Source organism: Oncorhynchus masou, chromosome 14, assembly GCF_036934945.1.
Source record: "Oncorhynchus masou masou isolate Uvic2021 chromosome 14, UVic_Omas_1.1, whole genome shotgun sequence".
In the NCBI taxonomy this organism is placed as follows: domain Eukaryota; kingdom Metazoa; phylum Chordata; class Actinopteri; order Salmoniformes; family Salmonidae; genus Oncorhynchus; species Oncorhynchus masou.
In genome coordinates, this window is record NC_088225.1 from 21,030,858 (window position 1) to 21,058,845 (window position 27,988).

The window sequence follows — 27,988 nt, forward strand, 5'->3', positions numbered from 1 at the left end:
GGATCTTCCAGCAAGACAATAACCCCAAGCACACATCAAAAGCCACAAAGAAATGGTTCATTGACCACAAAATCAACATTTTGCAATGACCCTCTCAGTCTCCAGACATGAACCCCATCGAAAACCAGTGGTATGGAGGAATGGTCTAAGATCCCTCCCAATGTGTTCTCCAATCTCATAAAACATTTGATAAAAAGGCTCAGTGCCATTATCGTTACATTTCTCCAGGCCCTTCCCTCAGATTTTTACCAATAAAGTGGTGGGTTGACCACTTTGTTATTTAAGGATTCTAGCTTTAAACAAAATCTCTTTCTCTGAGTAATTGTCTTAGTATAAAATTATATAATGTTCAATTTCTTTGGAGCAGACAATATAGCTCAAAATGTGCATTATTTAGTATGTTTTGCTCATCTTTATCAAGGTTGCCAATACTTTTGGACCTGACTGAGAGCCACTTGAAATAGGGGAGAAACATTCCCTTTCTAAAAAGTGTAAAGCCATTCATGGACTAGGTCGGAGGAACAGCTCTGTATAAGACCCTGTATAAGTATCTCTTGCAAATGTGTTCAGAATCTTTCCCTTACAAAATACATACTGTATCAATATACAGTACATCATGTCAACGTCAACAAAGTTTCCTTGTTTAAGAACTTTAGAATCTCCCCCATTAGAATGTACTTTTTTGAGAATAGCAACTGAAGACAAACATAGTGCATGTAATCCAATTCTAATCTCTTTTGAGATATTGAAATAAAGAGTAGGGTACTTTGGCTTGGTAGTGTTCTAGCAACAGCACACGGTGGAACAACCCCACACATTCTGCTGTGTAGTAAAGAGAGAATACAGAGTACATGTCAAGGTCATTGGAGGAAGATCACTTTATATTCACAAAACATGAAACTGACCTTAGATAAGTGCCTACATATAGGTATACAAACTGTACTGTGTGCTTCACTGTGTTTGGTTGGAGGGCAACACACAGACTTATTGTGGAGATGTGACTACAATGGGGGTTACAGCACACACACACTCACCCTCTCTCTCTCTTCCACCCTCCCTCCCTCTCTCTCTCTCTCTCTCTCTCTCTCTCTCTCTCTCTTCCTCTCTCTCTTCCACCTTCTCTCTCTCTCCCACCCTCTCTCTCTTCCCCCCTCTCTCTCTCTCTCTCTCTCTCTCTCTCTCTCTCTCTCTCTCTCTCTCTCTCTCTCTCTCTCTTCCACCCTCTGTCTCTCTCTCTCTCTCCCAACCCCTCTCTCTCTCTCTCTCTCTCTCTCTCTCTCTCTCATTCCTTCCTCTCACACCTCCTCCTCCTAATCTCTTCCCTCTTTCTTAATGACGGTACAGCGTCAGAGGGGCTGAGAGATTCAAACAGTGAGTATATCTGTCTAGCTAGGTGTAAACGGGAAGCTTACTGAATGTGTATGAAAGGGTCTTCTATCCTTCAATCCTCTGCTGTCTTCCTCTCCATCTTAAAATCCAAGAGCTGCACTCTATATCCTTCTCTTTCTTCTGCCTCTCACTTCCTCTCTCTACGATTTCACACCCAGAGCCTTCTTCATGTGTTCGTATACCACGTACGAGATGCTGACAGCAGGAATAACCTTCAGGAAGTTGGGGGCGATGCCGCGGTAGAGCCCAGGTACCCCGTCATGTGATATGATGTGCTTGAACTGACCGACCATGGACAGCTTGGGCCCGCCCTCAGTGGAGGCTGGTGGAAAGAGGGAAAGTGGGCGAAAACGTCTGTTGTTCAGTTCAGTTCTATCCGATAGCTATTAATAGATAGGGGAAAGGGGGATACCTAGTCAGTTGTACAACTGAATGCATTCAACTCTGTTTGGATAGCCCGAACAGTAATACAGTGCCTTCGGAAAGTATTCAGACCCCTTGACTTTTTCCACATTTGTTACGTTACAGCCTTATTCTCAAATTGATTCAATTGTTTTTTCCCCTCATCAATCTACACACAATAGCCCATAATGACAAAGCAAAAACAGGTTTTTAGAAATTGTTGCTAATTTATACAAATAAAAAACTGAATTATCACATTTACACAAGTATTCAGACCCTTTACTCAGTACTTTGTTGAAGCACCTTTGGCAGCGATTACAGTATTATGTCTTCTTGGGTATGACGCTACAAGTTTGGTAAACCTGTATTTGGGGAGTTTCTCTCATTCTTCTCTGCAGATGCTCTCAAGCTCTGTCCTTGTCTCATCGTGCACCAGCGACTCCTGTGGCAGGCCGGGCGCAGTGCGCGCTAACCAAGGTTGCCAGGTGCACGGTGTTTCCTCCGACACATTGGTGCGGCTGGCTTCCGGGTTGGATGCGCGCTGTGTTAAGAAGCAGTGCGGTTGGGTTGGGTTGTGTATCGGAGGACACATGACTTTCAACCTTCGTCTCTCCCGAGCCCGTACGGGAGTTGTAGCGATGAGACAAGATAGTAGCTACTAAAAACAATTGGATACCATGAAATTGGGGAGAAAACGGGGTAAAAATTCTAAAAAACTAAAAAACTTTTAAAAAAGGATCTCTCGGTAAGTGGCTCTGTTAATCTTTGCCTCAATCCTGACTAGTCTCCCTGTCCCTGTAGCTGAAAAACATCCCCACAGCATGATGCTGCCACCACCATGCTTCACCGTATAGATGGTGTCAGGTTTCCTCCAGACATGACGCTTGGCTTTCAGGCCAAAGAGTTCAATCTTGGTTTCATCAGACAAGAGAATCTTGTTTCTCATGGTCTGAGAGTCTTTAGGTGCCTTTTGGCAAACTCCAAGTGGGCTGTCATGTGCCTTTTACTGAGGAGTGGCTTCCATCTGGCCAATCTACCATACAGGCCTGATTTATGGAGTGCTGCAGAGATAGTTGTCCTTCTGGAAGGTTCTCCCATCGCCACAGAGGAACTCTGGAGCTCTGTCATAGTGACTATCGGATTTTTGGTCATCTCCCTGAACAAGGCCCTTCTCCCCCGATTGCTCAGTTTGGCCGGGCGGCCAGCTCTAGGAACGTCTTGGTGGTTCCAAACTTCTTCCATTTAAGAATGATGGAGGCCACTGTGTTCTTTGAGGACCTTCAATGCTGCAGGAATGTTTAGGTACCCTTCTCCAGATCTGTGCCTCAAAGCAATCCTGTCTCGGAGCTCTAGAGACAATTTCTTTGACCTCATGGCTTGGTTTTTGCTCTGACATGCACTGTCAACTGTGGGATCTTATATAGACAGGTGTGTTCCTTTCCAAATCATGTCCAATCAAATGAATTTCCCACAGGTGGACCAATCAAGTTGTAGAAACATCTCAAGGATGATCAATGGAAACAGGATGCCCCTGAGCTCAACATCGATTCTCATAGCAGAGGGTCTGTATACTTATGTAAATAAGATATTTCTGTTTTTAATTTTTAATAAATGTGCTAAAATGTCAAACAACCTGTTTTTGCTTTGTCATTATGGGGTACTGTGTGTAGATTGCGGAAGATCATTTTTTATTAAATCCATTCTAGAATAAGGCTGTAACGTAACAAAATGTGGATAAAATCAAGGGGTCTGAATACTTTCCGAAGGCACTGTAGATATAGGGTAATAGTTTGACATAGCAGGTAGTAATTCATTTGTTATAGATTATGTTATAGAATGTAATAGAATCTATATTATCTATGTAATATCATCTATGTTATGTAGTAAGGTAGAAGGTATAATTGCAGTTCAGTTGTACACCAGTCTCACCCTGGGCCTGCATACGTGTTCTAATGAGAGCCAGGGGGTAGGAGGCCAGTTGTCCACAGGTACTAGACACAGTACCACAGCCCAGCAGTACCAACACCCCCGGGTCAGCAGAGCCCTTACTGTACCGCTGGAGCCAGGCATTCTTCAGAGTCTGAGATGGAAAGGGGGAGGGGACGAGAGAGAAGAGGAGGGGAAAGAAAAGAGAAGGAAAGAATAAAAAGAGAGAAAAGAGAGAGGACAAAGAGGAGGGGTAGAGGGGTGAGAGTAGAAATGAGAGAGGGATAAGAGAAGGGATTTTATTAGGCTACATTGTTAATTTGACCTATATTTTATTGTGTTAAAAAAAACGAGGACATAGTAGAGAGAACTACGGCTCATTGACTGCTAGTAAAAGTAAAACTCAAAGTTCACTTAAACACATAAAAGTCATTTTTACGAGAGAGCTGGGCAACAGTAACATCAGCATACATACTGACTGGCATTTCACTTGAGTACAAGGGACAGGGCCAGTGATGAGGTTTCGCTTTCCCAGAAAACATCAAACACAGTTGGCAGGCAGACAAATAAACACACACACACACACACACACACACACACAAACACCATTTAGTTGACTGGTCAATTGCTTGGTCGATAGGCTCTTGGTTGACTTTTTTTTTTTTATGGTAGGCGAGACACTTGTCTGACTCGTGCCTGTCTCGGTGGACTAAAACATTGAGGAGGCCATGGGGATGGCACAGTCCATCACTCTATCCTATTTCCGGCAACTTCAGGAGCGTACCGGCAGAATCTACGAAGGCTAGCAGCAGCGGGAGGAGGAGGGTCGAGAACAGATTTTTTTCTTCTGGTTATCTTGATCTCTTGCTCCCTCTTGAGTCATTTGTGTGTCTTAATTATTTCATCAAGCAGTGCGCTTAAAGCATCAGACAAGCTCAGTGCATATAGTTGATTTTATTAAAACATAAAGGTGTGTCTATATATGGAAAAATATACGTTTATACATTTAACGACGGTCAACCAAGATGTTTTTTTTTTCAGGGACAGCCCTACTCTCTCACACATGCACGCACTTTCTCACACACACCTCGTAGACGGCCAGGTCTATGCCAGCATACGGTATGATGCCAAGTGTGTTGGGCACGTAGCCCCTGTAGAAGGCTCGCACCCCCTCCTTCCTCAGGATCTGACGGGCACAGTCTACAATGCCAGAGTACTGGCCAGTCTTCCTCAGTGTCAGACGAGTCTTCAGTACCTGGGAAGTGAGAGAGGGAGGAGAAAGGGGAAAGAGAGAGGGTGTGCAAGGAAGAGAAGGAAAATGAGAGAAAAGTCCTATGTTTCTATTTTCAATAAAAAGTCTGTCTATCTTTCTGTGGTCTGTCTCCCCTCGCTCACCTCCATAGGGTAGATGATTGTCTGTGCAGTGGCTCCAGCCAGAGAGCCAGCGATGAACCTCTCCTGCACCCGCAGAGTACCTGCTTCATTTCTGCCCCGGATCAGCCACTTGATCTAAGATGGTGGAGTCAGGGGAGAAAGGGGGGAGAGGAGAGACAGGCAGGTGGAAGAGAGTCAGGGATATACAGGGATTAAGGCATGAGGATGATAGATTGTGGGAGGTGGGATAGGCAGGGATACATAGTGAGGGGGAGGTGTAGATTGGGGGGAGTTGGGGTGAGGGGGGAATATGTGACTCACACTGGGGTGGAGGAGGAGAGTCAGAGACACAACACTTAGAGACACAGGGTGTGTCTGACAGGGTGAGAAACAGAGTGTGTGTGTGAGCAACATTTCACACCTCAGTGTTCGGTGTGTGACTTCTTCATTCCTATGCTTCACTAATGACTACACCATACACCAGAACTTATTTACAGATGTGAATCAGTGTTCTCCTTACATTGGTCCATAATAAATCCAAATCAACCTCTGGGGCCTCTTACACCCAGATTTGTGTACAGGTGCGTACAGTCCTCTTCCTTCACCTGTTCATAGGCCATGAACTTGATGGCAGACTCTGGGGCTATTTTGAGGACGTTGATGCCGTTGCCCCTCCAGAGGGCTCGTACACCCCCCTCCTGGACCATCCCCCTCAGCCCCGTCCACAGGTTGATCCCCCTAGAGCTGGAGCCATGCACCTAGAGAGACAGCATTGTCAGTAACTCTAATAACATTCTGTACATCAGGGGTGGCTAACCCTCCTCCTGGAGAGCTACTGGATGTGCAGGCTTTTGTTCCAGCCCTGCTCTAGCACACCTAATTCTACTAATCAGCACTGCACTGACCTCTAACCTCTGAGCCTGTAGTAAATACAACAGTGACCCTTCACCTGTAGGAAGACCTTGAGACGGTCGAGGGGGGCGGTTCTGCCATCGCCCCGGCAACCAGCTGACACCGCCCTCTTGTTGGGAAAACCACTCACCGCCCCTGGCAACCAGCTGCTTCCACACTACCCCCGACTGGCGCTCTTGTTGGGAAAACTCTGGCGGCACTGTCATGTGCTCTCCGATGTCAAACATCTGAGAAATCACAGAGAAACACTGGTCAGTGAAATAAACTTGATTGACATCCAGAACTATCTGTACTCACCAAATGTAAATTATATGAACCCCTCTCTAAGGTTACCAAACTAAAATTCCTGGATAAAGCATCAGAAACCATTTAAACTGTGTAAACTGTAACATAAAATGTAATTACAGAGTAACTATAAATACATAGATTGGGAAAAAGGCCCCATTTGTAATGAAAGGATACTGGCAAAATGTTTCGTTTCTATTGTTAATATGTAATTACATTTTATTACATCAATAATTTAAAATTCCATGCCATGCTATCTGTGCTACTTCATGTCAAGCAAAGATCTAAACTAGAGAGTGTAGAGATAGAAGGCATAGATAGGCAGTACTGACTGACCAGAGAGTGTTTCCAGTAGTGGGCGATGCCCTCCATGTTGTGAAGAGGGTTAAACAGGAAGTGATCTCGCCACTCACTCCAGTTGATAGTCATGGTGCCGTCCCTGTCCATACTGAGAGAACACACAGAGCAGTGTCAACACACACACACACACACACACACACACACACACACACACACACACACACACACACACACACACACACACACACACACACACACACACACACACACACACACACACACACACACACACACCTCTGTAGTATTTTGATGGCGTGTTCTGTGGACACCTCCAGTCCCAGGTTGTGCAGCGATTGTTGAATCTCCCCGACATCAATGCGCCCTGCATAAACAGGGAATCCCATCAGTGCCCACATGTAATATGGGCATACAGTACAGTTAGAGCACAGTGATGTGTGTGTGTGGCTACTTTGTGAACTACATGCATTAATGTGGTATGATACTAAATACCATTCATGCAGTCATACCACACATTCAGATAAATTACCATACCAGTGCAATGTGACATAGAATGCTCTGTGCATGTATGAACAATTTAAACAGTGTTTTGTGAGTGAAAGGACATTGTATCCAAATGGCCCTCCTACACGTGTCTACTTATGTGTGTTTAGATCAGACTTGGGTTCAAATACATGATTATCTAAGCAATAAGGCTTGAGGGGGTGTGGTGCATGGCCAACATACCACGGCTAAGGGCTGTGGTATATTGGCCATATACCACAAACCCCGAGGTGCCTTACTGCTATTTTAAACTGGTTACCAACTTAATTTGAGCAGTAAAAATATATGTTTTGTCATACCCGTGGTATACAGTCTGATATACCACGGCGGTCAGCCAATCAGCATTCAGGCCCCCGAACCAGCCAGTTTATAATGTTATTTAAATACTTATTTTATGTGTGTGTGAATGCATTAACTGTAAGTCGCTCTGGATAAGAATGTCTGCTAAATGACTAAAATGTCAAATGTAAATGTGTATGCATGTGCGTGTGTGAGTGAGGTGGCCATGCCGACCGTCATGGTTGCGGTCCAGTGTGTGGAACATGAGCCGCAGTTCCTTCTCGTGGGCCCACAGGTACTGAGAGAACTCCTCAAAGTCCAGCAAGCCATCATGGTTGGTGTCACTCTCACGCACTATCTGCAGGAGAAGGATTGGGTTGAGAGGAGGGGTGGGTTTGGGGCCAGGGGTGAGATTTAGGATAAGGTGATAGTTTGAGGGGGTGAGAGGTAAATGGAGGGAGTGAAGGGAAGAAGCAGGAAGGAGTGCGTGAGAAATGACAACAAAGCTTATCATTATTTTACAAGGTCATAACCTGCAAACATAAAACAATCAGCAGAACTGTTCTATATTCATCCTCTCTAGTGCTTCCTCAAACAAGGAGAGGAAGAAAGAGAGAGTGTGAGAGAGAGAGAGAGAGAGAGAGAGAGAGAGAGACAGAGAGAGAAAATAGAGTGAGAACAAGAGTGAGAAAGAGTGAGAGAATAGTATAGAGAGAGAGCAAGAGAGCGAGAGTGAGTGAACCCCTACTTTGACCTCGTCATAATCCGCATCACTCCTGTGCCCAGTGTCCAGTTAATCTTCAGTAACAATCACATACTGCTGGAATCTGACCTGAACCAATGCACTTGACCAACACACACACGCACACGCACGCACACACACACACACACACACACACACACACACACACACACACACACACACACACACACACACACACACACACACACACACACACACACACACACACACACACACACACACACACGCGCGGCGCGGAAAGGAGAGATTTGCTCAATCCTGGAAGCAATGTTTTCAGAATCTTGTCTAAGCCTATCAAGGGGTTCTTTCTGAGTCTGTCCGTCTTGTATTTTTAATGAATACATCCACGATGAATAAGCAGTTCAAGAGTCCACAAAATCCTTGACATTGTTAATGAGATAGCAGAGAGGATTTGCATATTGTCATGAAATTCAAATGAGTTATCCTTGCTTTTCTTGCCACTTATCCTCACCATTTCAACTTTCTGTTAGGTATAAATGCTTGAATTGTAACTCTAAGTGTAGCTGATGGAAGCTGTCTGTATAACACATGACAAGCATAACTTTAAGTATGCCTTTGAATTGGCCCCCTCCTCCATGACACATATAATCAGAGAAAAGTCTATTTAAGCATTGCCAGACAAATACATCCTGGTCTAGAGGGATATTGCCTGTGGTGTCTGAAAACTCCCAGAGGAGATTTGAAGGACAAGCACAGCTGTGGGTGATGATGCTTAGCTAAACTAGCCTACTTTTTGATTGTGGAGATAATGCTAAACTCATCTGCTGCATGGCTGGGGAGGGATGATGCTATGTGAAAGGAGTGACACTAAACTAAACTACTGAGTGTGGTGGAGTGATCTCCTAAGCTAATTTCCTTTATGCTAACCTAAATGACTGATTAGCTGTAACCTGAGGAGTGCTATCTGTGTGCTTCTGTGTGAGTGTTACTTAAAGCAAGTGCACTATCACCTACAGTGCCTTCAGAAAGTACTCATACCCCTTGACTTATTTTGTTGTGTTACAGCCTGAATTCAAAATGGATTAAATTGATTGTTTTCTCTCACATATCTGCATACAATACCCCATAATGACAAAGTAAAAACACCCCCCTGAATCAATGCATGTTAGAATCACCTTTGGCAGCGATTACAGCTGAGTCTTTCTGGGTAAGTCTCTAAGAGCTTTACACACCTGGATTGTACAATATTTGCTATAGATTTTCAAGCCGATTTAAGTCAAAACTGTAACTAAACCACTCACAAACATTTAATGTTGTCTTAATTAGCAACTTCAGTGTGTTTTAGGTTATTGTTCCGCTAAAAGGTGAATTTACCTCCCAGTGTCTGTTGGAAAGTAGACTGAACCAGGTTTTCCTTTAGGATTCTGCCTGTACTTAGCTCTTTTTAAATTTTGATTTAACCTTTATTTAACCAGGAAAAGCCCATTGAGACCCAGAGTCTCTTTTTCAAGGGAGACCTGGCCAAGAAGGCAGCAACAATCAATATATTACAGAATTAAAACATACAACAATACAACAACATGATCCAGCCTCTGATCCAGAGTCCAGTCTCTGTAAGACATAGGAGCTTGCATGCATATACAGCAAGTCACCATAATCAATTACCGAGAGAAAAGTGGCGTGAACATGCTTAAATAAAAACACAATTTCAATGTAAGCTTTGTCACAAGATTATCCACATGAACTTTAAAGGACGACTTGTCATCCAACCAAATACGTAGGTATTTGTAAGATGACACTTTTTCAATGCTAATGTTCTCTATCAGAGTTCGAGCTCTGGTAAAGGTCACGAATTTAGTTTTTTGTATATTGAAGACCAGTTTGAGACCATAAAGGGAGGCCTGCAGTGGCTGAAAAGCAGTCTGGAGCTCTTCAACAGCCTGAACCAGAGAAGGAGCACATGAATATATAACTGTATCATCTGTATATAGAAGTAACTTTGCTGGTTGCATCCCATTTCCCAAATCATTAATACAAATTCAGAACAACACAGGAGCTAAAATGGAACCCTGGGGCACACCTCTATTAATCTCAAGAAAGCTAGACTTGTGATTGTTGGTATATTCACATTGTGTTCTGTCAGGAAGATAGTTCCTAAACCAATTCACTGCCCCTTCACTAAGACCAGTGTTTCTGAGTCTAGCTAGCAACAATTCACGGTCAACTAAATCAAAGACCTTTGATAAATCCACAAACAGAGCAGCACAATGTTGCTTTATATCAAGTCCATTAATGATGTAATTTACCACTGCCATAGCTGCAGTTGCGGTGCTGTGCCCCAATCTAAAGCCAGACTGAACACCGCTCAGTATGTTCTTTTCAATGAACAAGTTTTTTAATTGTGAGTTCACTGGGGATTCATAGACTTTGGCCAGGATAGGGAGTTTAGAGATAGGACCATAGCATCTGAGGGATCTCCACCCGTTAGCAGTGGGAGGACATAAGCTGATTTCCAAATACTGGGTATGTAATTGGTCAAGAGACTCAAGTTGAAAATGTGAGCCACAGGTTCAGTAATAATACCAGCTGCTATCTTTAAGAGGTAGGGGTCCAAGTTGTCTGGACCTGCAGACTTTGTAGTGTCTATTTCCTTTAGTGCTTTATAGACCTTAGTATAAGAAACAGGCTCAAAGTTAAAATGGTTCACATGAGGGCCTATATCATAGTTGACTGTAACAGAGCTGACATTAGAGGCCTGGGCCCCACCATTATCAACAACTGAACCAGCAGATATGAAGTGCTTGTTAAAACCCCTACAATATGGGCTTTATCCTTCACTTCATTAGAATCCGTCATTAAAGGCCAGAGGAGACATTAGAACCTGACACTGATTTGATTCGCTTCCAGAACTTGGTAGGGATGTTTAGGTTCTCTGTGACAGCATTTAAATAGTAATCTGATTTGGACTTCCTGATCAATCCTGTGTATTTGTTTATTAGCACTCTGAAGGAGGCCCAGTCAACAGGAGCACTTGTATGTCTAGCTTGAGCCCAAGAGATGTTTCTCTTTCTAATTAATTCTGCCAAGTTATCTGAAAACCAGGGACTGTCCCTTCCACTGATTCTAAACTTCTTCACAGGGGCATGCTTATCATAAATCAACACACATTTCATATAAAAATAGTCCCAGGCAGTGTCAACATCGGGAAACAGACTTACTCTGTCAATATTATGGTACAGATCATGTAAGATCGCTTGCTCATCAAGCTGTCTAAAATGTCTTTTAAAAATATAACAGGGTTTGGCTTTGGTCATTTTTGTATTTCTAACACAAGCAATTGCACAGTGATCACTGACATCATTACAGAATATCCCAGTCGATGTGTATTTGTGGGGGCTCTATTCCGTTTCAGAACCCCCTAGTCCTTGCCGATGACAAGCATTCCCATAACATAATGCAGCCACCACCATGCTTGAAAATGTGAAGAGTGCTACTCAGTTATGTGTTGTGTTGGATTTGCCCCAAACATGATGCTTTGTATTAAGGGCATAAAGTTGATTTCTTTGCCAATTTCTTTGCAGTTTTACTTTAGTGCTTTATTTCAAAAAGGATGCATGTTTTGTTATATTTTTATTCTGTACAGGCTTCCTTCTTTTCACTCTGTAATTTAGGTTAGTATTGTAGAGTAACTACAATGTTGTTGATCCATCCTCAGTTTACACCTGTCAAAGCCATTAAACTCTGTAACTTTTTTTGAATCACCATTTGCCTCATGGTGAAATCCCTGAGCGGTTTCCTTCCTCTCAGCAACTAAGTTAGGAAGGACGCCTGTATATATGTAGTGACTGTGTGTATTGATACACCACCCAAAGTGTAATTAATAACTTCACTATGCTCAAAGGGTGATTCAACGTCTGTTTTTTTTTACCAATCTACCAATAGGTGCCCTTTGCGAGGCATTGTATAACCTCCCTGGTCTTGTGGTTGAATCAATGTTTGAAATTCACTGCTCGACTGAGGGACCTTAGAGATAATTGTGTGTGTGGGGTATAGAGATGAGGTAATCATTCAAAAATCATGTAAAACACTATTTTTGCATACAGACTAAGTTCATGCAACTTATTATGTGACCTGTTAGGCACATTTTTACTCCTGAACTTATTTAGGCTTGCCATAACAAAGGGGTTTAATACTTATTGACTCAAGACATTTCAGCTTTTCATTTTTAAGAAATTGGTAAAAATTTCAAAGAACATGATTCCGCTTTGTCATTACGGGGTATTGTGTGTAGGCCAGTGACACAAAATCTAAATTTAATCCATTTTAAATTCAGGCTGTAACACAACAAAATGCGGAAAAAGTCAAGGGCTGTGAATACTTTCTGAAGGAACTGTATGTGCCACTGCCAGCCCTGAAAGTCCAGTCGGTGTGGTAGGAAAGGGTCAGACGTAGATGGAAAAATCTACCAGCCGCTCAAATGTTTTTACCAGCCAAAATATATTTGGGCCACAATTACACCATGACATAATTAAAAAATGTTCACGTTTATTTTCTCTCTCTTTAGCTCAAATAACAGTGCCATTGATTTCAAGAAATGTTGCATCATTTTTTACGTGGTTGCATCATATTTCTGTGCATACTTTGTATTGAAGCTTGCATCGATGCATACTTCAAAGGACGTACAAACAGAGTACGTATTCGAGAAGTGACCTCTGTGCTTCGTTTCGCATACTGTGATTTGGACTCATACGCCGACCCTCCTGTGCTCCAGTTTACGTTCTCAGAGCACACCCCTTGAATCCAGGGCGAGGCTCCCTTGCTCTACTGGGCTATGTGGCTCTACTGGGCTATGTGGCTCTACTGGGCTCTACTGGGCTATGTGGCTCTACTGGGCTCTGTGGCTCTACTGGGCTCTGTGGCTCTACTGGCCTCTATGGCTCTACTGGGCTCTGTGGGGACTTTTCTAATCGGTTTATGCACACCACAGATGCAAGGTGTTTAGAATTCTATGTGAAGAGAAATCCCCAATCGTCAACTACTATCATAACCATATTATCTGGACTGAATGTAAAATGTCCTGCAAAAGAGATGACTTCAGTAGTCATAAATCCAGCCAGCCAGGCTGAGTTGAACTCATGACATTGTGCAGACGCGCAGTGACGCAGTAGTATCCCAAATCCTTGGTGATGACAGTTTAAGCTAGAGGACTGTTTCACTAGCACAGACTGAATTATGTCCGGAGATTCATTTGATGGCATTGAGGAGTTTACCACATCAGCCACCGGCTTCATTAATGAGTGCATCGACAACATTTTCCCCACAGTGACAGTAAGTACATAGTCCTGTTTTGACGCCTTGCCTGTTTGATGGTTCATCGGAGGGCGTGGCGGGATTTCTTATACGCGTCATGATTAGTGTCCCGCTCCTTGAAAGCGGCAGCTCCAGCCTTTAGCTCAGTGCAGATGTTGACTGTAATCCATGGCTTCTGGTTGGGATAAGTTTGAATCCTAGTACGAAACCCAGCGACGCAAGCCTACCAGACTAGCTAACTATGCTCGCTTCGAGGCAAGCAATACTGAACTACGCATGAGTGTACCAGCTGTTCCGGATGACTGTGTGATCACACTCTCTGTAGCCAATGTGAGTAAGACCTTTAAACAGGTTAACATTCAAAAGGCCGCAGGGCCAGACGGATTACCAGGACACATGCTCAGAGCATGGGGTGACCAGCTGGCAAGCGTCTCCACTGACATTTTCAACCTCTCCCTGACTCAGTCTGAAATACCTACATGTTTCAAGTGGACCCCATAGTCCCTGTGCCCAGGAACGCCATTGTAACCTGTCTAAATTACTATCACTCCGAAGCACTCACATCTGTAGCCATAAAATGCTTTGAAAGGCTGGCCATGTCTCACATCAACACCATCATCCTAGACACCTTGGACCCACTCCAATCCGTATACCGCCACAACAGATCCACAGCTCAGGTAGTCTCTATTGCACTCCACACTGCCCTTTCCCACCTGGACAATAAGAACACCTATGTGAGAATGCTATAAACTGACTACAGCTCAGCCTTCAACACCATAGTGCACTCCAAGCTCATCACTAAGCTAAGGACCCTGGTACTGAACACCTGCCTCTGCAATTGGATCCTGGACTTCCTGAAGGGCCGCCCCCAGGTGGTGAGGGTAGGCAACAACACATCCACCACTCCCTGTTCACCCACGACTGCATGTCCACTCACGACTCCCACACCCTCATTAAGTTTCCCGATGACATGACGGTGATCCCCAACGCCTGATCGCCAACAATCACCTGATCACCAACGACGATGAGACAGCCTATAGGGAGGAGGTCAGAGACCTGGGAGTGTGGTGCCAAGACAACAACCTCCCCCTCAATGTCAGCAAGACAAACGGAGGGCCGAGCAAGTTCGGTGTCCACGTCACTAAGGATCGTGGTCCACACACAGCAACACAGTCGTGAAGAGGGCATGACTATGCCTCTTCCCCCTCAGGAGGCTGAAAAGATTTGGCATGGACAGTCAGATCTTCAAAAGGTTCTACAGCTGCACCACTTAGAGCATCTTGACTGGCTGTATCACCGCTTGCAGTACATCACTGGGGCCGAGCTCCCTGCCATCCAGGACCTCTATACCCGGCGGTTAGACTGTTCTCTCTGCTACCGCACGGAAATTGGTACTGATGCACCAAGTCTGGAACCAACAGGACCCTGAACAGCTTCTACCCACAAGCAATAAATAGTTAGTCCGGGTAGCTATTTGATTAACTATTTAACTATCTGCATTGACCCTTTTTGCACTAACTGTTTTGACACATCACATACGTTGCTACTACTGTTTACTATCTGTCACTTTTTTCCTAGTTACAGTAGATGTACACATCTACCTCAATGACCTCGTACCCCTGCACATCGACTCTGTACTGGTACCCCGTGTACATAGCCAAGTTATCCTTACTCATTGTGTATTTATTACTACTTTTTCTTTCTCTCTGCATTGTTGGAAAAGGACCTGTGTGTCTGTGTGTGTGTGTGTGTGTGTGTGTGTGTGTGTGTGTGTGTGTGTGTGTGTGTGTGTGTGTGTGTGTGTGTGTGTGTGTGTGTGTGTGTGTGTGTGTGTGTGTGTGTGTGTGTGTGTGTGTGTCAGACACTGATATTAAGGTCAGGCGGGGTCAGGGCTGCATGTTTGTGTTACAGTCATACCTTTAAAATATTCATTCCAGGAAAGTGTTGCTTTCCTGTCATGTACTGGGACAAGCAGGTCAGAAAAACATGCATCAGTATTGTGTTGAGGCAACAGAGTTTTCAGATAGCACTGGTGACAGGCACCTTGAGTTGGAGGGATTGGTGAAAATAGCACTGGAACTCTTTTAATATCTGTAGTAAAATGCCTCTCACTGCCTGTAGAACACTCTGCCTGCTTCTCCTGTGACATCACAGGGTCAAAATAGAGCACTGAGACACCGGCTAGACTGGACCATAGCTCATAGCTCAGGTAGTTAAAGATTTGATATGAGAGGCCTATACACTCGGAATAAGTGAAGCAGGTTATAGTTCCTGTTCATTGTACTAGTAGGCTATAAACAAATATACTTGTTTATAGTAAACACAGGAACTACACAGTTGCCTATGTCAGTGCGTCTCAAACTGGAGTCCACTAGGTATATTTTAGCCGTATCCTTATCCTACTCCTCCTCTGTTCCTCTGGTGATGTAGAGGTGAATCCAGGCCCTGCAGTGCCTAGCTCCACTCCTATTCTGTATGTCTAGGTGTTGTGTTTCTATGTTTAGGCCTGGTATGGTTCCCAATCAGAGGCAGCTGGTTACCGTTGTCTCTGATTGAGAACCATACTTAGGCAGCCTGTTTTCCCACTATGGGTGTGGGTATGCGGCACCTTGGTCCTCTTCACCTTCTTCCACCTACGAATATCGTTACATTGTGCTGCTAGGCGACCTAAACTGGAACATGCTTAACACCCCAGCCATCCCACAATCTAAGCTTGATGCCCTCAATCTCAAACAAATTATCAATGAACCTACCTGGTACCACCCCAAAGCCGTAAACACGGGCACCCTCATAGATATCATCCTAACCAACTTGCCCTCTAAATAAACCTCTGCTGTTTTCAACCAAGATCTCAGCGATCACTGCCTCATTGCCTGCATCCGTAATGGGTCAGCGGTCAAACGACCTCCACTCATCACTGTCAAACGCTCCCTGAAACACTTCAGCGTGCAGGCCATTCTAATCAACCTGGCCGGGGTATCCTGGAAGGATATTGATCTCATCCCGTCAGTAGAGGATGCCTGGTTATTTTTTTTAAATACCTTCCTCACCATCTTAAATAAGCATGTCCCATTCAATAAATTTAGAACCAGGAACAGATATAGCCCTTGGTTCTCTCCAGACCTGACTGCTCTTAACCAACACAAAAACATCCTATGGCGTTCTGCATTAGCATCGAACAGGCCCCGTGATATGCAACTTTTCAGGGAAGCTAGAAATCAATATACACAGGCAGTTAGAAAAGCCAAGGCTAGCTTTTTCAAGCAGAAATTTGCTTCCTGCGACACAAACTCAAAAAAGTTATGGGACACTGTAAAGTCCACGGAGAATAAGAACACCTCCTCCCAGCTGCCCACTGCACTGAGGATAGGAAACTCTGTCACCACCAATAAATCTACTATAATTGAGAATTTCAATAAGCATTTTACTACGGCTGGTCATGCTTTCCACCTGGCTATCCCTGCCCCAGTCAACAGCACTGCACCCCCCACAGAAACTCGCCCAAGCCTTCCCCATTTCTCCTTCTCCCAAAACAAGTCAGCTGATGTTCTGAAAGAGCTGCAAAATCTGGACCCCTACAAATCAGCCGGGCTAGACAACCTGGACCCTTTCTTTCCAAAATTATCTGCCGAAATTGTTGCAACCCCTATTACTGGCCTGTTCAACCTCTCTTTCGTGTTGTCTGAGATTCCCAAGGATTGGAAAGCAGCTGCGGTCATCCCCCTCTTCAAAGGGGGGATACTCTTGACTCAAACTGCTACAGACCTATATCTATCCTACCCTGCCTTTCTAAGGTCTTCGAAAGCCAAGTCAACAAACAGATTACCGACCATTTCGAATCCCAGCATACCTTCTCCGCTATGCAATCTGGTTTCAGAGCTAGTCATGCCTGCACCTCAGCCACGCTCAAGGTCCTAAAAGATATCTTAACCACCTTCGACAAGAAACAATACTGTGGAGCCGTATTCATTGACCTGGCCAAGGCTTTTGACTCTGTCAATCACCACATCTTCATCGGCAGACTTGAAAGCCTTGGTTTCTCAAATGATTACCTCGCCTGGTTCACCAACTACTTCTCTGATAGAGTTCAGTGTGTCAAATCGGAGGGCCTGTTGTCCGGGCCTCTGGCAGTCTCTATGGGGGTGCTTCAGGGTTCAATTCTTGGACCAACTCTCTTCTCTGTATACATCAATGATGTCGCTCTTGCTGCTAATGAGTCTCTGATCCACCTCTACGCAGACGACACCATTCTGTATACTTCTGGCCCTTCTTTGGACATTGTGTTAACAACCCTCCAGACAAGCTTCAATGCCATATAACACTCCTCCGTGGCCTCCAATTGCTCTTAAATACAAGTAAAACTAAATGAACGCTCTTCAAACGATCGCTGCCTGCACTGCCCGCCCGTCAACATCACTACTCTGGACGGTTCTGACTTAGAATATGTGGACAACTACAAATACCTAGGTGGCTGGTTAGACTGTAAACTCTCCTTCCAGACTCACATGAAACATCTCTAATCCAAAGTTAAATCTAGAATTGGCTTCCTATTTTGCAACAAAGCATCCTTCACTCATGCTGCCAAACATACCCTTGTAAAACTGACCATCCTACCAATCCTCGACTTCGGCGATGTCATTTACAAAATAGCCTCCAATACCCTACTCAATAAAATGGATGCAGTCTATCACAGTACCATCCGTTTTGTCACCAAAGCCCCATATACTACCCACCACTGCAACCTGTACACTCTCGTTGGCTGGCCCTCGCTTCATACTCGTCGCCAAACCCACTGACTCCAGGTCATCTACAAGACCCTGCTCTGTAAAGTTCCCCCTTATCTCAGCTCGCTGGTCACCATAGCAGCACCCACCTGTAGCACGCGCTCCAGCAGGTATATCTCTCTGGTCACCCCCAAAACCAATTCTTCCTTTGGCCGGCTCTCCTTCCAGTTCTCTGCTGCCAATGACTGGAACGATCTACAAAAATCTCTGAAACTGGAAACACTTATCTCCCTCACTAGCTTTAAGCACCAGCTGTCAGAGCAGCTCACAGATTACTGCACCTGTACGTAGCCCATCTATAATTTAGCCCAAACAACTACCTCCCCCTACTATATTTATTTATTTATTTAGCTCCTTTGCACCCCATTATTTCTATCTCTACCTTGCACATTCTTCCACTGCAAATCTACCATTCCAGTGTTTTACTTGCTATATTGTATTTACTTTGCCACCATGACCTTTTTTTGCCTTTACCTCCCTTATCTCACCTCATTTGCTCCCATTGTATATAGACTTATTTTTGTACTGTATTATTGACTGTATGTTTGTTTTACTCCATGTGTAACTCTGTGTTGTTGTTTGTGTCGAACTGCTATGCTATATATTGGCCAGGTCGCAATTGTAAATGAGAACTTGTTCTCAACTTGCCTACCTGGTTAAATAAAGGTGAAATAAAAAAATAAATAAAAGGTACCGAAGGGGTCCGCAACAAGATCAACCATATTTTTACATGATTGTTTTATATGATTTTTTAATCCCTCACTGAAAAACAATGTATTTTCTATATATATATATTTTTATCACAGTGCTGTTATTACAAAACTACCACTAACAGGTCATGATCATCATCATAAAGGGAAAATTTGATTTTTTTTGTTCAAATACTGTACATAACGCAACAATTCTGTAATGTTAGTATATCTCTATATACATCATTCAATTGATTTGCCATGGAGTGGCAAAGCGGTCTAAGGCACTGCATCTCAGTGCAAGAGGCGTTACTACAGTCCCTGTTTCAAATCTAGGCTGTATCACATCCGGCCGTTATTGGAAGTCCCATAGGGCGGCGCACAATTGGCCCAGCGTTGTCCGTGTTTGGCCGTCATTGTAAATAAGAATTTGTTCTTAACTGACTTGCCTAGTTAAATAAAGGTTCAATTAAAAAAATGTATAGTATTAAAGTGCTCTGTACGTCATTAAGTTGGAAAAATGGCAGAGAAAGGCAAGTGACATCCGCGAACAGCCTGCTCTGCCCTTATTGAGTCTGCTGGTGTGCTGTGCTTTTAGCTGACCCAATGTTACGGCCTGACTGCTGGGAACATGTCAACAACTTCATCCGCAATCTGTGAAACTATCGTAGATAAGTGACAAGCTACAAGCTATACAGTGTTTCTCAGTGCAGTTCCCAACAACCTTTGCTAGCTAGCTAACATTCAATCCCTGTGTTTGTCAGTGAAGCTAGCGAGCAGCAAGCAGGCTACAACAAGCTAAATCAGTTGATGAAATCACTAGCGACGATATACTTGCACATACACTGCTCAATAAATAAAGGGAACACTTAAACAACACAATGTAACTCCAAGTCAATCACACTTCTGTGAAATCAAACTGTCCACTGAGGAAGCAACACTGATTGACAGTAAATTTCACATGCTGTTGTGCAAATGGAATAGACAACAGGTATAAATTATAGGCAATTAGCAAGACACCCCCAATAAAGGAGTGGTTCTGCAGGTGGTGACCACAGACCACTTCTCAGTTCCTATGCTTCCTGGCTGATGTTTTGGTCACTTTTGAATGCTGGCGGTGCTTTCACTCTAGTGGTAGCATGAGACGGAGTCTACAACCCACACAAGTGGCTCAGGTAGTGCAGCTCATCCAGGATGGAACATCAATGCGAGCTGTGGCAAGAAGGTTTGCTGTGTCTATCAGCGTAGTGTCCAGAGCATGGAGCCGCTACCAGGAGACAGGCCAGTACACCAGGAGACGTAGAGGAGGCCATAGGAGGGCAACAACCCAGCAGCAGGACCGCTACCTCCGCCTTTGTGCAAGGTGGAGCAGGAGGAGCACTGCCAGAGCCCTGCAAAATGACCTCCAGCAGGCCACAAATGTGCATGTGTCTGCTCAAACGGTCAGAAACAGACTCCATGAGGGTGGTATGAGGGCCCGACGTCCACAGGTGGGGGTTGTGCTTACAGCCCAACACCGTGCAGGACGTTTGGCATTTGCCAGAGAACACCAAGATTGGCAAATTCGCCACTGGCGCCCTGTGCTCTTCACAGATGAAAGCAGGTTCACACTGAGCACATGTGACAGACGTGACAGAGTCTGGAGACGCCGTGGAGAACGTTCTGCTGCCTGCAACATCCTCCAGCATGACCGGTTTGGCGGTGGGTCAGTCATGGTGTGGGTGTCATTTCTTTGGGGGGCCGCACAGCCCTCCATGTGCTCGCCAGAGGTAGCCTGACTGCCATTAGGTACCGAGATGAGATCCTCAGACCTCTTGTGAGACCATATGCTGGTGCGGTTGGCCCTGGGTTCCTCTTAATGCAAGACAATACTAGACCTCATGTGGCTGGAGTGTGTCAGCAGTTCCTGCAAGAGGAAGGCATTGATGCTATGGACTGGCCCGCCCGTTCCCCAGACCTGAATCCAATTGAGCACATCTGGGACATCATGTCTCGCTCCATCCACCAACGCCACGTTGCACCACAGACTGTCCAGGAGTTGGCGGATGCTTTAGTCCAGGTCTGGGAGGAGATCCCTCAGGAGACCAACAGCCATCTCATCAGGAGCATGCCCAGGCATTGTAGGGAGGTCATACAGGCACGTGGAGGCCACACACACTACCGAGCCTCATTTTGACTTGTTTTAAGGACATTACATCAAAGTTGGATCAGCCTGTAGTGTGGTTTTCCACTTTCATTTTGAGTGTGACTCCAAATCCAGACCTCCATGGGTTGATAAATTTGATTTCCATTGATCATTTTTGTGTGATTTTGTTGTCAGCACATTCAACTATGTAAAGAAAAAAGTATTTAATAACAATATTTCATTCATTCAGATCTAGGATGTGTTATTTTAGTGTTCCCTTTATTTTTTTGAGCAGTGTATTTTGTGCAGGAGTAGTGATGTTTTTTTGTTTGTACAACTTTTTCACTATCTATCAGCGCATGCATCTGTCCCAGTGCCATGTTTCTGTTTCATAGCGAGTGAGTCATGCACAAGACAGGTTGTGTGAGACAATGCCTGCGAATGGATTTAGAATTTTGGAATATTGATAAATGTCAGTTGAGATGTCGAGTGCGCATCGTCTCAATGCTCATTTTGGCCAAAACACTTGCAGACTCAATTGAGCTCTATCGAACACAACAGCAAGTGGCCACTCGATAAAGGGCTTAGGGGCCAAGTGTTCTGTCTGAGATTCACCCTATGACTGCAGTAGATAGAACGTCATTTCCCCCTAGCGGTCATACGCAATAGATGCGGTAAAGGAGTCAATGGAACGCAGACGTTCAGATTGACCAGATTGGCGCACATTCAATAAATCTGATCTAACTAAGTGGGTATTGGTCAAATCCGTAATGATTTGTGTATTGTAACAGGCCCACAATGCGGTTACTTAAGTCCAATTTGGATATATTTGGCTGTTTTTGCTGCATAACATGTAGATGTCACTTTTCAGGTTTAGAAGAAGTGACTGCTAAATGCTAACTTTTGCTATAAACTGATTAGCATAGCTAGCATATAGAAATGGGTGGTGGTAGTTCAAGTTGTTTTTAACTGTAATGCAGTTAATTGGTAACGATGACATTAACATATGTTTTTATTTCACCTTTATTGAACCAGGTACGCCAGCTGAGAACAAGTTCTCATTTACAACTGCGACCTGGCCAAGATAAAGCAAAGCAGTGCCACACAAACATTAACAGAGTTACACATGGAATTAACAAACGTACAGTCAATAACACAATGGAAAAATCTATGTACAGTGTGTGCAAATATAGTAAGATTAGGGAGGTAAGGCAATGAATAGGCCATAGAGGTGAAATAATTACAATTTAGCATCGTGTTGGGGTTGGCATCTATACAAGTATTATACTCCGATTTTAACCCCAACATAGTGTGAAATACACATGCAAACAATAGCCTAAATGTAGGCTAATTTTGCTGGGGGCAATGAGGAGCCCTTTCCCCCACGCGTTTCCATGGCAATTCCATTGTTTTGTTCACGTTCGATTGACCTCTTTACCAGATCTATAGGACCACCATACACAATAGGACCCTATTCTGCTTTGTTCATGTGGAATTGTATTATTTTGTCTTATTGTTTTAAAGGTCCCGCACAGTCGTCCGATTTCTCAAGCAAAAATTTGAATGACCGAAACATCACCCATAACATTTTTACACTATTAAAATACTCAGAATTGAAAAACTTGTACCCTTTCTCCCATCTCTAACTATCAGGAAGCCTGAAAGAACAGGCTGAGTGGGCGGGGAGCTTATATCATGTGCTCGCCTTGAAACACCCAGCTCTTTGAAACACCCTTGTGGTCGTTGCCAGGTAACAAGGTAAACAATGGGTCACATGTCAATGATGACCAGGTAAACAATGGGCCACATGTCATTCTGACCATAAATATTATTCCTCAACCCATTTTCTCCACAAAATGTTCTCAAAAGAGCTGATAATGGACTGTTAGACATCAGTCAAACAGCAGCAATACACAATTGCATTTCTATTGTTTTGTATCTAATTACAGAATACTGTTCACTGATACACTTCTTCAGCAGAATTAGTCAAGTCTGAGTCCCCCTAGAAGCTTAGACATAAGGGAATGTACATGAAAACAGCATACAATAAGTGTACTGGACAATTGATTGGTGCCTCTGCATTAGCATTATAAATGACAATATGTTCAGAATTGTATGTATTGATCAGACATTTATTTGTTCATTTACATTAGTCAAGCATATCTGAAATATTGATCAACATGGACATTCATGAGAAATAAAGGTAAGAAATAATGGTGAGACATCATTTGACATTAACAAAAAAATCAAGCGCCATAAGCAGCAATATAGGCACCCTGCTGCCCTACAGTGTACAGGACCCCATTGAGTCTTACAATTTGTAACTATCATCTCCCGTCCAAATGTTAGAAAAAACTATGTAAAAGAAAATGTGATATCATATAAAAGTAAATTACTTAGGCTTTGGGAAATGCAACCAACTACAGAGATTGATGGGACGGGATCGGGAGAGGAGGGGGATCATGTACCCTGCTTCAATCAAGCAGGCTTCAGTCACCCACTTGACTTCAGTCACCGCGAAGATTGAAGCTGGAGACAAATCCAGGTATGGTCTCCTCCTTGTCAGGCCTCTCACACTGGGCAGACGGGTTCTGGGATGGACAGCTCGCACATCTTCCCCACATACGGCACTGGATCAAGGGTGACCTTGTTGAAGAGGAGATCCAGGAGCCTGTCTATGTAGCATGTAAGGGTTTTGAAAAGGGAAATGTTTGTTAAATGGGTAGTGAAATTAATTTCATTTTATTCACTGTTCTGAGTTATGACGTTATCAATTTGTTGATGTAGTGATCTACACATTCTACAATGTGTTTTCTGGTGTTTTTGAAGTACTCATTTTGAAATATGCAATATTTAGTGAACTTTTCAATGTTTGTATTTGGAATTTGTGTGTGCCTGAAATGCTCAATTGATTTGAAATGAATAATTATGACGTACAGTTTTGGTTTTGTCTGTCTTCACAGGCTCTACAGCATATCCCCCCTTTGTCTTGGGAAAGCTGATTTTGTATCATGGCATTCCTGCTGCGTTGGTTGCCTGGAAAGATGTGCAAACCGAGTAGATGTTCAATTTTCTAAAATGTAGATCATTAGAGCCCCAATGACACAAGCTACAGCAAATATAAGACAACAACCCACATTATTGAATGGCAGAATATAATTTTCAGGGGTAAATTACAAATACTATACACACCAGAACTCCTTTTGTGGACAACATTCCTTCATATCAGCTGTTTGCTGTAAGTTCTCAGACTCAATGTAGGGGGCTTAGGGATGGAAGAACAAAAACCATATAGTGACAATCAGCTGTGATACAGAAAATATACCGTCAAAGTAGCCACAGTTACAGCCACCGTGTCAGACTCATACTTACATTATGGTCAGTGCTTGCAAGATAAACTGATCCACTGTCAATGATGGTTCAGCATCCATCTTCATGATTAGCTTCCTGGCAAGACACATCAAATGTTCTCCCCAATTTATAAAGCAACTTCGCTCTAAATGTGCACTGCACGCGGGTGTTTTGATCCTGTCCATCCGAAATTAAAATCAGCCACTGCTTACGGATGTGTTCATTCTTCAGGAAATAGTGTAATGTTAAATTATCACTACGGCATCCAGTCACAACACAGTGTGTTTTTTCCGGCATGATGGTAAGTAGCTTGCTAGCTATAAGTTACAACACAGATGAAAAGTTGAGTTACCAGTATCGTTCTGCCACGTTCTACTTGAGCTATTTATGGTTTGTAAACAAAGCTGTATGATGCGAACATGTGATGGCGGTTTTAAACTTCTTAAGGCTAGGGGGCGGTATTTTCACGTCATGATGAAAAGCATGCCCAAAGTAAACTGCCTGTTACTCAGGCCCAGAAGCTAGGATATGCATATTATTAGTAGATCTGGATGGAAGACACGCTGAAGTTTCTAAAACCGTTTGAATGATGTCTGTGAGTATAACAGAACTTATTTGGCATGCGAAACCCAGAGGACAAACCATCCAGGTATTTTTTTTGAGGTCACTTTTTTTCAATGGGTTTTCTATGAGGATCTAGATTTCTAAGGCACTTGCTTGCAGTTCCTATCACTTCCACTGGATGTCAACAGTCTTTAGAAAGTGGTTGATGTTTTTCTTTGTGTAATAAAGAAGTAGGGCAGTTCAGAACAAGGGTCGAGTGAAGTGTACTGTTTGTTAGAGGCGCGTGACCTGAAAGCTCGCTCCACTTTGTTTGTATCCGCTATTGAATGCAGTTTATCCCATCTTAAATGTTATTGATTATTTACGTTAAAAAATACCTAAAGTTGTATTAGGAAAGTTGTTTTAAATGTTTGGACAAAGATTACAGGTAATTTATTAGATATTTTGTAGACATGTTGTGCGAGTTGGAAGTAGTGTTTTTCTGGATTAAACGCGGCAAATTAATTGACATTTTGGATATATAACAACAGAATTAATCGAACAAAAGAACCATTTGTGATGTTTATGAGACATATTGGAGTGCCAACAGAAGAAGCCCATCAAAGGCAAGGCATGATTTATATCGTTATTTGTGAGTTACGTGCCTGGTGGGTTGAATTACGATTGTCTGTGTTTGTTTGATGGGGTGCTGTCCTCAGATAATAGCATGGTTTGCTTTCGCAGTAAAGCCTTTTTGAAATCTGACACGTTGGCTGGATTAACAACAAGTGTAGCTGTAATTTGGTGCATTGCATGTGTGATTTCATGAGTTTAATATTTATAGTAATTTAATTGGAATTTGGCTCTCTGCCATTTCACTGGATGTTGTCAAATCGATCCCGTTAATGGGATTTGATCCCTAAGAGGCTTTACATATTTAAATTAGTTAAGATTACAAGACGCTACCACTGGTGTATAACATTTACGGCCCTACTTGACATTGCATAGGGGCAGCAGGTAGCCTAGTGGTTAAAGCATTGGGCCAGTAACCGAAAGGTTGCTGGATTTATTTGACCATGCTGGTCATTTATGAACATTTGTACATCTTGGCCATGTTCTGTTATAATCTCCACCCGGCACAGCCAGACGAGGACTGGCCGCCCCTCATAGCCTGGTTCCTCTCTAGGTTTCTTCCTAGGTTTTGACCTTTCTAGGGAGTTTTTCCTAGCCACCGTGCTTCTACACCTGCATTGCTTGCTGTTTGGGGTTTTAGGCTGGGTTTCTGAACAGCACTTTGAGATATCAGCTGATGTAAGAAGGGCTATATAAATAAATTTGATTTGATTTGATTTAACTTCATGATCAACTTTGTTAATGTACAGTAATTCTTTCACTGGTTTCATACAAATATCCTCAAATCTTATGAAAAACATGATGTTCACTGTTCGGACCTTTAACAGAAAAACTATTTTTTTAAATGTGTTGTTTAAACATTAAGAAATTTAGAGCAGTTGTCACAACAACAGATTACACAAATGTACACAAATCTGGCCAGGGGGTCTGTGGAAGAAGTTGGTGCAATACAATACAATACACAATACAATATTATTAATCTACAATATACCCTTAGACGCACAACAGGGCCTGGGAGGCTCACAGGGATCCACAGTAGTCCATCAATGATCCAGTTTTCAACTAAAAACTTATTGTATTCCATCCAATTGTTGATTACATTTGACTTTCCATGGCTGAAGTATTGGTTAGTCTGACCATGCATGCACTGCAGCGTCATGAAACTTCTGGTATGCTATTTTTTTTTTTTTTACCTCACTCTAAAGTCTGAGTTGTGTTCTGATTTTGAGGGGGTCCCTGATGAATTTGCTATCAGAAAAAAACTAGTTTAGGAACCCCTGGCCTATGTCACACATATACTGTATGATCAGTGTGTGTTGTTTGACAGGACATAATCGTTTTACTCCTTACTCAGCCAAGAACAAAAACAAACAAACAAACAAACAAACACACACACACACAATTAATGTGCCATGCAGGCTATAATTCAAGGGATACACATGTCTATTGGAATATCCCCAAAATCACTATTCCTCTCACCTCCTCCGCGTCACTGCGAAGTAAACCGCGTGCAGCGAGTCCTATCCTCAGCTCGTTGATGTCGACTTTACCGTCTTTATTGAGGTCCAGTTGGTCGAACAGTTCGGCCCATCTCTCTCGCGTTTCCGGTTCCCTATCAGGGTCCGACACACCTTTGTCTTGTTCTTGACAGCGAGCCCGGGTCCAACCAAAGCAGAACCGAGCCCTGCCTTCGCCCATGTGAAATGGAAACTTGTGCAATCCTGGTGGTGGTGGCTATTATCCCAACCTGCTGCCGCGAAGCAGGCGTAGAAAATTGAAGGAGCGCTTTTTGTTCTAATGACTCCCAGTGGGTTTCGTTACGATAGCCTATCTATTCAAATCCCGGAACCATGGTATATCGAAATGGCACGACAGTCTTACTGAAATAACTGATGTTCTCCCTCGGTCTCGTTACCGAAGCACCGGTTTAATATACCGAGTCTCGGTTTAATATACCGAGAATGTCAGTACACCGGGCGCGGTGTAAAACTCTTGGTGTCTGTAATATTAATCCCCGTATCCGTTACGTATCTCGTGACATCGGCGATGATTAAATCCATGAACTAATTCAAATGAATTAGTCTGTTAGTCAGGGGACTGGCTCTGCCTTTTGGATAGGCAGTGAGTCCCCCATGCAACGAAGCGAACCAAGCTCCCGGTGTTCGTTATATTTGACCACAGCTACAGCTTTGTGTATGCATGTAGGATACCGGGAGGAATTTCTATGTTGTCATCTCTGACAACGCGCTCAATGCGGTGTTTGTGTGCGAGTGTTCGTGAGAGAAAGAGTTCCCTTTTACTTTGAAAGGTTCGAAGTTAGAACAGAGTGAGAGTGGTTAGGTGTAGCTGTAGTAGAAGCCTAACAAAAATCATCTACTCTCATCTCTGCAGGTCCATCCTC

The 27,988-nt window shown here is 43.5% G+C and overlaps 1 protein-coding gene across 1 annotated transcript; it reads right to left on the reverse strand.

Moving 5' to 3' along the window:
• Positions 1–1,223: 1,223 nt before the first annotated feature.
• On the reverse strand, positions 1,224–27,988 carry LOC135554505 (mitochondrial adenyl nucleotide antiporter SLC25A23-like). The gene is made up of 11 exons (XM_064986844.1): positions 27,067–27,988; positions 7,663–7,786; positions 6,883–6,970; positions 6,625–6,736; positions 6,144–6,230; positions 6,041–6,112; positions 5,697–5,849; positions 5,113–5,226; positions 4,805–4,972; positions 3,721–3,871; positions 1,224–1,711 (listed from the first exon to the last, which is right to left on the reverse strand). The coding sequence occupies exons 1-11, from the start codon at positions 27,283–27,285 to the stop codon at positions 1,530–1,532; spliced, it is 1,470 nt and encodes a 489-aa protein (XP_064842916.1). The 5' UTR covers positions 27,286–27,988; the 3' UTR covers positions 1,224–1,529.